Source organism: Sinocyclocheilus rhinocerous, unplaced genomic scaffold (assembly GCF_001515625.1).
Source record: "Sinocyclocheilus rhinocerous isolate Xijiao unplaced genomic scaffold, SAMN03320098_v1.1 scaffold58, whole genome shotgun sequence".
Taxonomy (NCBI): Eukaryota; Metazoa; Chordata; class Actinopteri; order Cypriniformes; family Cyprinidae; genus Sinocyclocheilus; species Sinocyclocheilus rhinocerous.
The window spans coordinates 177,180-192,709 of NW_015652310.1; the positions used below are offsets into that span (position 1 = coordinate 177,180).

At 35.5% G+C, this 15,530-nt stretch overlaps 1 protein-coding gene across 2 annotated transcripts in view; it reads left to right on the plus strand.

Moving 5' to 3' along the window:
- The window catches only part of LOC107714785 (semaphorin-4B-like), a 69,974-nt gene that overhangs the window by 41,347 nt on the left and 13,097 nt on the right, over window positions 1-15,530 (plus strand). For both annotated transcript variants that reach the window (XM_016520755.1, XM_016520754.1), the window contains exons 3-8: window positions 7,602-7,762; window positions 8,801-8,863; window positions 12,330-12,428; window positions 12,848-12,959; window positions 13,060-13,176; window positions 14,548-14,705. In XM_016520755.1, coding sequence (XP_016376241.1) covers window positions 7,602-7,762; window positions 8,801-8,863; window positions 12,330-12,428; window positions 12,848-12,959; window positions 13,060-13,176; window positions 14,548-14,705 — 710 coding nt within the window. The remainder of the gene's footprint in view (window positions 1-7,601; window positions 7,763-8,800; window positions 8,864-12,329; window positions 12,429-12,847; window positions 12,960-13,059; window positions 13,177-14,547; window positions 14,706-15,530) is intronic.

Here is a 15,530-nt window from a genome sequence, read left to right on the forward strand (position 1 = left end):
CATACAAAAGAAAGAGGTATAATAAAAATTTTAAAAATCATTTGGCATATAATGTATTTAATTTGGCCTGTTTTTATGTCAATCAATGCAATGCTAACCAGGCTTCAGCAAATTCAGTCTGAGTCTGACATAGAGGAATTTTACAGACTGCTGTGTGCTGCAAAATAGACGCCACTCATTTTCATTGCGCTTCCACTGTGATTGAATTGATCTTGGCATGACTAGAGTATATTAGAGCCACATTGTGAAATGCTGCTAAGTTTTACCAATAAATCAAACCTGTCAGGCAAAAACAAGCACACAGGCTCCTACACCCACAAATATAAGTGTTTGTGTTTCCTTGATCGTTGTAACCGCCTTCCTGCATTTATTTATTTGTTTATTGGCACCTCCCTCATGTCACCATGGTGTCCCAAAACTGGACCATCCTGTACAGTTTGATATATAACTATACCATACAGATAGTAACTTTTGTAAGTTGCAGGTTGGTGTAAAAAAAGTTTTTCATAGGAAAGTTTAATCAGCCTTTATTTCCAAGTAAATGTTACCACATGACTCATGAAACCCGTAATTACACCTTTCTGCCTTGTGAATTCATTAGATGCACATTTTGATCAAACCTTTAACTGCGGCACTTGGCGTCATGCACATTATTCCTCTTTCATTTAGTTTTAGAGGCCCCCTCTGTTTGAACCGGTAGTGTTTATGTGGGTTCTACTCACCAAACTCGTGTTTGACCTACCCAGAATTCCAGCGGTCACCATGGTGTCTGTGCAAGCTGCCACTTCTGTACTTCTCATGCTAACAAGAGAGACGTTGTGCCAGTTCACTAGACAAACACTAAACCCCTCTCCTGAACGTCTCAACAGATTATACTTCATGTCTTAATGTTTTCTGTTTCTGCCTCTCTTGTCCTTTCCGTGACTTCAAACTGCCCTTTTATTATATCATCTGTTTTTCAATATTTCATGCTGAGTTTTCTAAGTTTGGAGCAGGGAGATCCAGCCACGCACGTAGGTGGAAGAGAACAGAATGTTTCTGAAGTGTAAACTGAGTATTGCGTCATTCCTTTCTCCTCCTCTGGAGAAGCTCAACAGTCATTTCTCATCAACGTGGGGCAATAATGAAAACAGAGCAGTGTGAGAGTACAATTTCCCTTTTGGGAAAGCGGTTTGTCCTTAAAGGGGTAAGACACTAAGAGCACACTGTAAAAGAGCCTACAGATTCCCAGGAGCACTTTGCTGACCACTTCCTTTGGAAGGAAGGGAGCAGTTGAGAACAACATCGAATGCAATTTTATAACATGGGTTTTTATAAGATTACATCAAACATTATGCCATAAATGTGTTTGAACACAGACCGTATCTTACTGACCTAAGACATCTGAACAGAAGAATATATACGGTTTGCAAGACTACACATTTTTCACAAATCAACTAGTTGGTGGATCAGTGTTTATTTAAGTAAATTGCTCCCAATACCCTACGCAGCATCAGCAGTCTTCACTTTTTCTGGCAATTTCAGCAGCGCTTTAATGGAGGGTGTGTGAGTGAAGAGAACGTCCACACAGCTGAGATGAGCATGCATTTGTGTGCTTTTGCCAGATTCGTGTGGTTTGCATTGTCATAAAAATAGTGCAAAAGCAGACATGTTCCACTCACTTTTAGTTTCTGTCAGCCTTTGGGGCAACAATTTTCATTTCAGGGTGGTTAGGAAATATTTTAGCTTGTATATCAACACTTTAAATGAACTCATATGTCTTCAGGACCAATACAGTTTGCTTATAATGTGAATGTAATCTCAAAAATACAAATGTTACCGTTTACAACGTATACTAATGTTAATATAGATACTGTCACACAGCTACAGTGGGATGCACACTTCTCTGTTGTATTTGAATATTTACATTTACATATTTATTTTCCTAAAAATACACTGCAATTGGTATACTAATACTTAAAGTCTGCTAAATTGGAGCAAATAATTTTGTACTTAATGCACTTTAATTGTGGGGAAGAATAGGCTAAAGTTCAACTAAAGATATACTGAAGTATATTTGATTGTGCTAAAGTAGAACTATTGCAAGTATACTTCAGGTACACTTTTAACATATTGCATTTAAAGACCGATATTATTCAAAGACCATACAATCCTCATCAAATTAAAACACATTTTAGGTTTAATTTTAAGAACTTAGTAAGAAATAAATGTAATATATTACTTTTTTACTAGGGAAGCACCATTATAGGTACACTAGTTAACATAAGTTAACTTATATTATGCCTTATATTAAAGACAAGAGTACAGCATGACATTCTTAAAGTGTAATGTATGTATCCTAGTCCTAAATTCACAAAGCTAATCTGATGTTGATCTGGGAAAGTGCATTACATCAGATTTGCTCCAACAAGAAAAACCATTAAGATTATGATTACGGTTATGAATATGGCTCCAGCTTCCATAGCTCATTTGTTCACCTTGACCCACGAAGAACTGTCCTTCTTGACCCACGACTGATCTGCCATTAACATAAAGTGCAGGATTTCTAATTTATAGCGTGTTCCTCAAATGAACGGATCTCGGTGTTCCTGCAAATGTTCCTGAAAAACTTGTCAACATAATTCTTAAGCCCCTTTTACAGCGAAGCAATTGAAGAGAGCATTTTTCCAGATTGTTTTTCCCAACATCAAAAGCAGCTTCAACAGTCAGCACTTTGTCATTAAGGCAACAGGGGGCTTGTCATTCTCCTGACACCTGGAGATGACATTATTTCTCCTTCAGCGCATACATTGTTTACCTGGCGCTTGGGAAGGTGAGAAATAATGCAAACGCAACTGGTTTAGTGACACTAACCACTAGGTTCAGAGTATTGTACAGTATTACAGGATTGTAATAGGCATCTAACTTCTGAGCGTTTTCCTCTGAAAGCTCAAATCATCAGAAACACTGTTTACTTAAATGAGCTGTCTTCTGAGGCCTAAACAAAACAGAGCTTTGATCTTTCACACTGACGGCCAGATTGCCTCACGCAGTCGCTCTTTTTCGATGGGATGTCTCTAATTAACTTCGGGCATGTACTGTTAGAGCAGCCGTAGGGAATTCCGCTCTGAAAACCGAACATGGAAGGGTTCCCTAAAAGCCTTCATAATTAATTTCTCTCTAAATGGATTAGAAAGCAAAGCGCTGCGGATATGGAAATCCATTTAGTAGTGGCTTTCCCCCCCCAAAAAAAAAACATGTAATTGCATAATGGCAGTAATGATCTCATTCCTCACAAAGAGTCTAGCATAGCTGTGTCTCATAATATAATAGATCAAGATATGAGAGACTTTGAAGATTGAGGGTCAACAAGACAAGGACGTACAAGTTATGATATGTTGTACTGCTGTAGCACAAGAGACAATAACTATTCACCTCATAAGTACCTCTTTCTCTTGTTGACACTCTCAGCCCTCTTTCCCCATGAGTGGGAACAGGATAAGCCTTTTTCCCAGAATGCATCAGTGCAGTTTGGAGGACGCGAATGGCAGCTGTCGTCATGGAATTGCCCTATGGGAACTGACCTCAGTCAATTCAAACAATAATACCACAGACTCATTGAGAGAGAGACCGTATTGTCTGTGGGGGGATTGCTAATGTTTCAAGACATGGGAATCGATGAGCAGGGCATCAGAAATGTGGGGTTAGATGGGGTCGTTCCGTCACCCTTATACAAGCTTATTTAAAGTTATTGTAGTTTGTTTTCTGGAACTGCATTCCATGTCATCCTTAATCAGTTTTGTTCGTTGCAGTTAGTTTTAAGTGGAGCAGTTCTTTCCTTGTGTTTCGCAATCACACCTTTTTAAAACCACGTAAGTGATTACAGACAGAGATCTCGAGCATAACATGTGCGAACACAAAAACCAAAACAGCCCGATATTGCCAAAGACCTTGCTTATTTGAAGTGGTCTGCTTTTAATTAGTGCTGGACGTGGGCATGTGTTTATACAGCTCTGTATACATTTTATAGCTTGAGTTGCAGCATGCTAGTCATTAACTGGATGTATAAATCCCTTTAAATCACAACATACAATGACCAAGACAATGCAACAGTAAATAACTATTGGTGCTTGCATTACTATTACAATTTATCATACTTAAGCCGACTTTTCACTATCTATGAAAAACAACAAACGACAAACTGGAAGTCATTCATTTACAATGGAGAGCAGTACAGGGGTTGTGTGGCATTCAGACCATATGCGTATGTAAAATTTTCAGATCCGATTTGAGCTTTTGGACTTTTGCGGCTGGACCGTAACGCGACTGCCCGACCACATGTGTATGTATTGAGGTGGAAATTAACAATATATTTGCAGTAAAACATCAACTTCAAACATTATTTCTGCAAAATGGGCAGTTATTTGTTTTGTATGGATATATTCATTCATTATTCATTAATTTTAACATTTTGAATTAGCAAAGTGTAACAGCTGCTTCACGGCCAGCTTAAAAGTTATGGGGTGCAAAATATTAAATATATAATATTCATATAAAAATATTACAATATTGTAATATTATAGCTTTTAATTCATATTAACACTTTAATGTTAGTATTTATATTAAATAATGATGTTAATTAAAAGCATTCATATTCAGTTATTAATTTGTGACTCTCATATATGGTGGGACATTTGAACTTTTTTATATATTATATAAAAATACATAATATATTATTTATCATTTGATATTATTTATATGTGACTGTGGACCACAAAACCAGTCATAAGGGTCAATTTTTTGAAATTGACATTTCCATTGATGTATGATTGGTTAGAATAGGACAATATTTGGCCGAGATACAACTATTTGAAAATCTGGAATCTGAGGGTGCAAAAAAAATCTAAATATTGATAGAATCACCTTTAAAGTTGTCCAAATGAAGTTCTTAGCAATGCATGTTACTAATCAAAGATTAACTTCTGATATATTTACGGTAGGGAATTTACAAAATATCTTCATGGAACTACTTAATATCCTAATGATTTTTGGCATAAAAGAAAAATTGATAATTTTGACCCATACAATGTATTGTTGGCTATTGCTACAAATATGTCCATGCAACTTATGAGGTCCAGGGTCACATATATCATTATATTTACTAATATATACTGTTAAGTCACACTTACTGTAATTCCTGAAACACAGCCCACTGTCATCATTTGGATTTTACAGTGAAGTAAAACATTCACATGTGTGATTTTCCCCTAATGGGGCACAATTATTTGCCTCATTATGTGACCTACAGGGAAAACGCTCCAGCAGTGGCACTCTGGAGAATAATTGGGGGAACGGTTTCTGCCTGTGCAGATCCCACTTAAGCCCTGTTTGGTTGCAGCTATTGCCCTTTGTCCTTGTCTCGCTAAATCGCCATTAAATTTCTCCCCAAACCCTGTGAAATTAATGCTGCCGGTGTTGAGTGGTGCCCCGTTTTATCCTGTAATCAGAGAGAGGGGAAATACGAGACATACAGAGGCAGAGACCCCAGTAGCGTGCCATTAATGTGTCGTGTTGATCCCCTCCTGCGGTTTAGCAGACTGGATTTGGTTGTAATAAGCCCTCCTGGTTGAGGGCTGATGCCTTATTATTACCTCATTGTCTCCCCCGGGGTTCAGGAAGCGAGGGCTCAGACCCTCTGCAGCAGCTCCCAGAGACACGGACGCTTTTAGAGTCTTACCTCAGCTCAAAGTCACCCATGGGAGCATAATCAGTGTAGTGATTACATGCTCTCTACGTAAGACCTACCAGAAGTGGATGTCTTGCAAGGATTCTGTAAATCAAGTAAATCAATAGCACAGCTTGTATGCCATGATAGCTTTAACATTTATACCCAATTACCTTGTATTTTATATGATATTGGTGTGCATTAAGTCCATAATGAAATCAACAATCTGTACTTTAGACAACAGTATTTGTAATTTATAGTCACTAAAAGAGAAGTGTATAACTTTTTCGGCAAGTGAAAGTAACTTTTTATTTTATTTTATTTTATTTTATTCTCTGCATGATGAACTGAAACAGGAGGAAGTATTTGACAGAAAAATGGCAGTTCATGTTTAAACATTATAATTTTTCTAAAGAGATTTCCTGAATAGTCCTGATTTTATTTTATTTTATTTTATTTGATTTTATTATTCTCTGCATAATAAACTGAAATAGGAGAAAATATTTGACACAGACGCCAGTTCACGTTGAAACATTTTTTTTTTCTAAACAGATTTCCTGAATACTCCTGATTTAATTTAATTTTGGATTTTTTTTTAATTTATTTATTTATTTATTTATACTGAAAAAGGAGGACGCATGTGACACAGAAAAAAATATCAGTTCATGTTTAAACCTAAAACATTTTTATTTATTTTTTTGGCTCTCATTTTGTGTATGTTGGACTGAAAGACAAATAATTCAACCGTTAAGCCAATGACAGATGAGGAGAACATTTTGTTATCTGCCATGTAGTGATGAAGTTTGTATTTACAGCCTGTTGACATTGATTCGACATGCGTCTTAAGACCAGAGGAGCTGCTATCTTGGAATGATGTCATGATTGTAGCATGGGAGTACTGCTTCGTTCTGCCAGCCTGTGGAGAGACGAGATGAAAGCGTGTATCCACTCATTTCATTTTACACACTGTCTGAATCACCACCAAATTCTCAAGTGGCTCGTCTGAAGTCATAAAAAAACCACGCTAAAGTATTCTAAAGGGAATTTCAGCCACAATGCCCTTAACCCTCTTAACAAACACCCCCTACTGGTAGGAAAGACACTGCTTCTTATTGATGCCACTGTCATGGAAACAGAGAAACAGCCTGCAGGAGCTGCCATGATAATGATGCAGTGCAGTATCTCTGATTAAGAGATGAACATCTGTCTCCGAGCTATAAGTGACCACACAAATGCTCATTCACATTGATTCAGACACTTTTTGTGTAACAGGTTTTAGCTTTCTCACTGCCAGCCAGTAGAAAACATATGACGTTATTATCTAATACACTACCAAGCACTGTTTCTCAACTGACCCAAAAGTGAATCCCAGGTTTGTTCAGGGTAAAATAAAATAAAATTAAATTAAATTAAAAAAACATTAAAAGAAATAAAATAAAAATATTAAAATAAATAAAATAAAAACAAAATAAATAAAATTAAATAAAAAAATAAACATTGAAAAAAATGATAATTGTGAATTTATGATAGCAAAACAAATATTCTCATACTTGAAAATTATCATTATAACTATGCAAAGTAAAAGAGAATACGACCAGACCCAGACTACATTGAATATGGGTTAATTTGACAAAAAACATAGAGAAAATACAATTATTTTTTCTTAATATTAACATATTTAAATGTTTGATTTTCAGCTATTTTTATTCATTTTTGTACTCTAATATTATACACAGCTACAATGTAAAATCTGTGTCTTGAAGAAAAACCAACTGAAAAGCACGATCACATATCTGACTTTTGCACATTTATCATATTTCCAGCAGTAAATCTTTTTTGGCTCGGTTTTGCTGACATTCTTCCCTTTCCCCTCTCTTTTTTCCATATCTGCTCATAGATGCAAACGAGAGGTCGGCCAAGAGATTTTCACCCAATGGAGTCTTCAATTACACCTCTCTGCTACTCAGTAAAGAGGATAACATGCTGTACGTTGGCGCTCGAGAGACTCTTTTCGCACTCAATATCACCGATATCAGCAGAACACAGCTGCAGCGTAATGTGAGTATGTCTGTGTGTGTGTTTTATTATGGAGGATGTATAAGCATGTGCATTAGTCTGTAATATGGGCATAAGTAAACGAGAGTGGAATATCGTTAATGTTGGGTATAGACATCACTTAAGCACACCCATACGTTTTGTACACATATAAGAGTGAATACAGGTAAAGTGGGTCAATTTTTTTCTGACAATTTGTCATTGGTTTTATTGGTAAAAAATATGATCCAAGTGGCTAAAATCAGATTGACTGAATGCAACTCACTTGAATAGTTCAGTGAATGATTAACAATAGGTTCAGTTTCATTTGTTCATCACACAAAACTATCGTATGATGAAATATAGTACAAAAGTCAGTTTCTGATTCTTTTATTGGTCTTTTGTGTCCTTTTTGAAGCTTGGAAGCTTTAGTTTCCATTCATTGTAAGCGTCCTACTTTACCAGTTGTCTTATTTCCCCCTATTGTATTTTTGCAAGGTATTACTCTATTACATTTTTCAACAAATTAAAGAGATAGTTTACCTAAAATGTTGTCATCATTTACTCACCCTCATGTCGTTACAAGCCTGTATGAGGTTTTTTTCTTATGTTGAATAAAAGAAGATATTTTGAAGAATGCTGGTAATCAAACGGTTGATGGTCCCATTGACTTCCATAGTATTTCTTTCCCTGCTATGGAAGTCAATGGGGAACAACAACTGTTTAGTTCTTCAAAATATCTTCTTTTGTGTTCAACATGAGAAAGAAACTCACACAGGTTTGTAACGACATGAGAGTGAGTAAATGATGACAAAATTGTAATTTCTGGGTGAACTACAGTATTCCTTTAAGTTTTGAAGTCATAAATAGACTTTCAACGTTCACAGCAAATATTCTGCATTGCTTGATTCATTCTGAACATTAAAGAAAGGCGAGACTGCAATATGCTACAGCCAACTCACTGTGATTCACTGTAGGCCTACTCACGTCCGTGTTAATGCATCATGTTTCTGTAAATGCACACTTTAATGTAACTGCAGCTTGCGATTTTCACTTTTTCAGTTAACATGGAGCACACCACAGAGAAAGAGAGAGGAGTGCAGTTTCAAAGGGAAAGATTTACAGGTGAGTGAATGAGATATTCATCAAACCAAGTGGAGAGATGTCTGTACATTTCAGCATGAAGTGCCACGTCGATTCATATAACTCAAGTAAGAAGTCGGTCTCTAAAATAGATATTTGCAAAATGACTGTGCTAAATTTGAATCCGAGAAACTGCCCGTCGCACTACTTTCAGTTCGTAGGACCTGTTATTGCCTTGACACGTCCGCACTGTAATTTCCCTGAAAGCTTGATACTGCATAAGGGCTGTTATTAGATGAATAATCTGCATGCCTAATTTGCTGCCAGATTGATTTGTCTTGGGAGCCAGGTTTGGATGGATGTTGGGACCCTGATGAAGACGCAGTAATAACTGCTGTTTTTTGAGACCGATGACACACAGCTGCCAGAAACCTCTCCCAGACTATTACAGAGGATTTAGATCAAACCCAGTGATGTGAAAACAAGTTCTGAGGCCCAGCCAGACAACACTTGTGCACACAACCTGGTGCTTGCTTTGAACATTTGCCTTTATATAACGCTCAACTGTTTGTGTGTATTAGTTTGGAATCTTGGAAAATTAATTTGCATAATTATCATACGTTCCCGTTCAAAAATCTGTCATCATTTACTCATTACAGTTCATTTACATATTTTGTTCCAAACCTGTTTGACTGTGTTTCTTCTCTCGAATGCAAAAGAAGATATTTTGAAGAGTGTTGGGAAACAAACAACAGTGGGACCCATTGGGTTCTATTGTATGTATGGAAAAAAATACTGAGACATTTCTAAAAATATCTTCTTTTATTTACCACTAAAGAAGAAAGGTCAAATAGGTTTGGAACAACAGGAGAGGAAATGATGACAAAATTGTCATTTTTGGGTAAAAAATCCCTTTAAAAGCAAACAGAAATTGCGCATACATGTCTAAATTTGATCATTTTGATTAAATCACACTTTATCCGCATATCATTTGATTTAAACTGAAAATTCTGTCATCATCTGTCCTCCCTTGAGTTGCTCCAAACTTTATTATTAAAAAAAGTTAAAAAATGTATTTTTAAAAATCAGTTGTATTAGCAATTAGTTTACTTACATTCTGTTTTTAAAGACTGATCCGAAATCATGATATTAATTGTGATAATTTAATTCTATTAAGAACCATAGTTTTTACTTGTAAGAAAGTTTTACTTGCACTTGTAAGAAATAAAAGCAAATCTGCACATAATTTTGTGGGGGAAAAGCATGTTCATATTTCCCTCCTTACGTTACAACCTACAAATTTTAATAATAGTTTGTATTTGTGTTATATCTTTCTAGACAGTTTTTCCTTGCTAGTGTTGATTAAAATAATAATAAAAAATTTAAAATGTATTAAAAAACATTTTGTATTGTATTTTTATTACAATGTAATGCTTACCCATAGTGAAAAATAAATATATTAACATGTTTTTGAAATACATTTATTTCATGCTAAACACAGTAAACTACAAATACATTTACATATTTGTGAACCTAATAATACCCTGCAATTGTACTTTTAGTATACTAAACTGGTATACTTAAAGTCTGCTAAATTCTAACAACTAATTTTGTACTCAACGAAGTTAAGTGGTTGAAAAAAAAAAACCTTCTAAATTTCTCCCATAGGAATGAATGGGAAATACTAAAACTACTTCAAAGCATTTTTTTTTTTTGGTCCAATAAATCCAACACAATGCAGATCAAACACACACATAAGTGAAGGGGTGAGCCATTACAACATTCTCAATGTGTCAAACAATCACACATCACTCTCTCTCTCTCTCTCACACACACACACACACATCCACATACCCACAAAAAAGCCTTTGAAAACTACTGCCAACTAGTAACTATTGATATTTTTGATATTTTTATATTTTTATATCATCATCAGCCACCAGATGTCACCAAAGTCACCAAATTTTTAGGTTTTGGCTGTCTGAACTTACTGGAATAATTTTTTTACTGAAGTAAAAAAAAAAATTTTTATATAACATAAAAATAATCATATTTTACATTAAAAATATGGTACATTTAGAGGTAAATAAATAAAAAAAAACACCAAAAATCACAAAAAAACTGCATAAATTGATAGTTTTTATTTTATCGAAGACAGTGAAATGACATTTATTTATAAAAAAACAAAAAACAAAAAAACAAATTCGGATCACAGCTGAGACCTTCGTGCCCAAATTTGTCCAAGCCATTGAGTACTACAGCCATATAGTGGCTATTGATATTTTTATATTTTTATACCATATGTCACCAAAAGTTTAGGTTTTGGCTGTCTAAACTTACTGGAATGATTTTCATTACTTAAGTATACCAAAATCCCACAAGTGTACCAAAAATCACACAAAAAACTGCATAAATTGATAGTTTTTATTTTATCGAAGACAGTGATATGACATTTATTTTTTTTTTAAAAATTGGGGATTACAGCTGAGACCTTCGTGCCCAAATTTGTCCATGAATGACAAATTAAGGGCTGCTATACGAAGGATGCTTGAGGGTTAATTGTAATTTTTATATCAGTAAGTCTTGAGCGATATGTCAGTAAATATGTTGGTAGCTGGTTAATAGATTCAAACTGATACTATTAAGAAATGTGCATTGTGAACAAGTGATACTCCAAATAAAGTTTAACCCTCAATCGTAATTCGGGACAAATTTGGGCAAAATCATTTTGTTGTTTTTTTTAAATAGTTTCCTTAATCTGAGTGGTTCAAGACTTGGCTACTTTTCGTAAGTTTGCCACCTGATCACACACACACAAAAAGAGGACTCGATTCAACAAAGTTAAGTGGTTAAAAAAAAGCTCCTTAATTTGTCAGCCTGATTCAAGTTAAGTGGATAAAAAAAAAAAAAAAAAACTCCTTAATTTGTCATTCGTGCCCAAAAATGGGCACCGATAGGAAATGAATGGGAAATACTAAATTCAAAGCATTTTTTTTTATTTGTCCAATAAAAATCAATAAATCCAATGCAGATCAAACATACACAGAAATGAAGGTTTGAGCCTATACAACATTCTCAATGTGTCAAACACTCACACACACAAAAAAAGCCATTGAGTACTACAGCCAAATAGTGGCATTGAAATGTTTTATATTTTTATATTTTTATGCCATCAAATGGCACCAGATGGCACCAAAGTCACCACATTTTTAGGTTTTGGCTGTCTGAACTTACTGTACTTTTTTACTAGAGTACTGTTAGTCACAAACAGTACAAATGAGTCTTTATATATTCATGAAAATACATAGCAGCCTTTTCATTTTAGGAACAGGTTCCATTGCAAGGGGATCATCATATTTTGGGGTTCTTGTTATCAAAAATGTTAGGACTCCAAATTAACTAATGGCTCATCACGGCCCTGCACCGTCACATCCATGTCTTAAGTCTTAAATTGTTATCTGTCTCTCCCTCTCTTATGCATTTCCTTTTTTCCACTTCCTGATTCCAGACTGACTGCTTCAATTACATCAAGATTTTACTGCGCGTGAACAGCACTCACCTGTATGTGTGTGGAACGTATGCTTTCAGCCCTATCTGCGCATACATCGTAAGTACTGTTTCATTTTGTTCTATTGTCCTGCAGGATTTCACCACCTCCCTCCATGCTTTTAACAGGCTGCAGTCCCCTGAAATGGTTTGCAGATGCATATTTTACCTTTATGCCCCTATTAAGACACAAACAAAAAATAACCAGAGTGCGTACAGCTGCAAATCCTTCCAAACATCCTTTTTATCAGTATCCTTGGCCCACACAGAGTCGATAGTACACACATCATCCCTTCACTTTGAGTGCGTTCATCCTGTTCTTACTATCTCTTCAGACTTATCGCAATAACATGATGTTCTGTACAGTAAGGTCCTTGTTTAGATCTACTCAGGTGTAGATCTGAGCAGTCAGGACAGTCGATACACGAGACAGTGCTTGCTGTCTTTACAAGAATGTCCCTGTGTCTTTTTTTCTTCCAGAACACATCTGATTTTTCCCTGGTGAGCAATGAAATGGGAGAAATAGTCACTGAAGATGGTCGTAGCCGGTGCCCTTTCAACCCTGAATATAAGTCCACAGCCATCATGGCCGGTACATACCACAAACATTGGTGTAATGTATTGTATGTGTGCAACACTCTTTTCCGACTTGCTTTATTAATATCTTTTGGTTTGAAATTATGGTTTTACAGATGGAGAACTGTATGCCGGCACAGTCAGTAACTTCCAAGGGAATGAACCCATAATTTACAAAAGCCTTGGACAGGGCACAGCCTTAAAGACTGAAAACTCACTGAACTGGCTTCAAGGTAAAAGCCACATCCACTACCATCCTGCTCTTAATAGGACTGATTCACTAACAACTGCAGCACTTTTGTGCACTGTATTTGAGCGCAAAAACTTGCACATTAATCACCTGCCACAATTCAGTTTAACCAGGTGCTAATGTCTTTCAGGAAGTTTTCCGGACCATTGTCACTTACTGTATATTCAGGCTTAAGAACAATATTTATTGTGAAAAGTGATATAAAATGCATTGGATTGAATGGAATATCTTCTCAGCTCGATATATCTAATGTTACTCTACCAGTGTGTAGAAAAAAAGGTACAGTCAACTCAATACTAACTGAAATAGCCATAAATGTTTAGATATTAAAGCAACCATACTTTCATTTTATATTAATTCTGTTCATTGTCAATTGCCCCTCACAAAAAAAAAAGTTATTTTTGCCAGGTCCAATTAACATTGCACTATTATTGCACATGGAAAGCCATGGAAATTGATGTTTGAGTCCATGATGTGATTTTTTTTTTTTGTATTATTTATATATTATTATGGTATTTATTTTTACAGTTTTTATTTTTATTTTGTTTTAAGAAAACTTTGTTCTTTTGTGATTTTTATTTTGTCATTTTTATACTTCATTACAGCTTTAATTAATTCTTTATTTAGGTTTTAATAATTTTACTTCAACTTGCCAAGGCAACACTTCTAACTTTTAAGTTTTTTTTTTAAGTTGAATATTTGTATTTTATTTTATCTATTAAGTTTTATTTCAATTATCAAAACTGATTTAAAGAGGATTAAAAGATTAGAAGATTAAAAGAAAGAAAGTAAGTCATACAGGTTTGTAACGACATGACAGGGAGTAAATGACCACAATTTAAATTTTTGTTGAACTATCCCTTTAAGTCATACAGACACTACAATAGCGCAAACAGCATGGAAGTAAATGGCTCTACCAGCGGGCACAATTCCCCCCATTCTGTTCTCTTTAGGAACTCAACTCCCCTGAACTTACCACTGAGAGGCCATTTTGGCACAGCAGAGAATTATTAATGTAAAGCAAAACTACAGAGAACAAAACAAATCAATTTTAGCGTCAGTTTACACAGTTGAACCCTTCTCACTTTACTAAAGAGCACTGAGTAATAGCTTAATATTTTGCCATAAGTGGCAAAGTTGATGAAAGACAGATATGCAAAATCAATACTAAGCACTTTGATAGTGTAACAAAAGATTTCTATCAGTACTTACAACTAAAGATTGTCATGTAAAAGGGGTTTCAGGTGGAGCAGTGGCTATATTTGAAACATAAAGTCCACATTACTTACAAACACTGCCGTCTCTGTGTACATTGCATGTCGTGGATTGACACGTGTTTTTATTTCTCCAACAGACCCCGCTTTTGTAGGCTCAGCCTACATTCAGGAGAGTTTGCCCAAAGGCAACACAGTTGGCGATGATGATAAGATTTACTTCTTCTTCAGTGAAGCGGGAAAGGAGTTCGATTTCTTTGACAACACCATTGTGTCACGCATCGCTCGCGTGTGTAAGGTGAGGGACAGTTTTGCATAATCACAATGTCGTAGGCGGTTGGATTAGGGCTATTCCCCCTACAGCAATAACTCAACTACATACATGTACAGACACAACATTTATACAAATGCAGTGGAAAGGAATACATGCCAGTATGTTTGTTAATATTGGTGCACAGATGTGGAAAATATTGTGTGTGTGTGCTTCAAGGACGCATTCCTCAATGCAGAGCACCTCAAATTCTTATCACTGCTCAGCAAATATTCGCGTTCATCCATCGAGTTGAGGGGCAGCTGAAAATGCACATTACATACAAAGCACACACATTCCTCAGTTCCTCCAGAGAGGTCAATACTACCTGGAGAAAATTATCCTGTGGGTGCATCCAGGTATTTTTGAGCCAATCATCTGAGTTGTAAATGCTATGTGACTGGATCTGCGGGAAAATTAGGCTGTAAGAACACTAAATAGCCAATGGCATCATATGTGCAAAGTTCCAAACTTTTCAGTAGTGAATAAAGAGGGAAAAGAGCTAATAAATATTTAGTTTAATATATTATATAACAGTTCAACGTGATCTCATGATAATTCGTATGTATTTTACGTAACATGTGGTTCTATAAAACGTACATTTACTTACGTTTTTACAGGCACTAAAATGTGCAATACTGACGTATTTCAGCATTTAAACGTACAAAATTGACTTATTGACGACACCTAAAAATGAATCCTTATGAATATTGAAATGCCTACATAATGTTAAACAAGACTTCACTTTAAACCTTAAAATAAATAACATTTCTGCAATCGTTTAACCTTTACTTGTCATATAATGTTTACTTT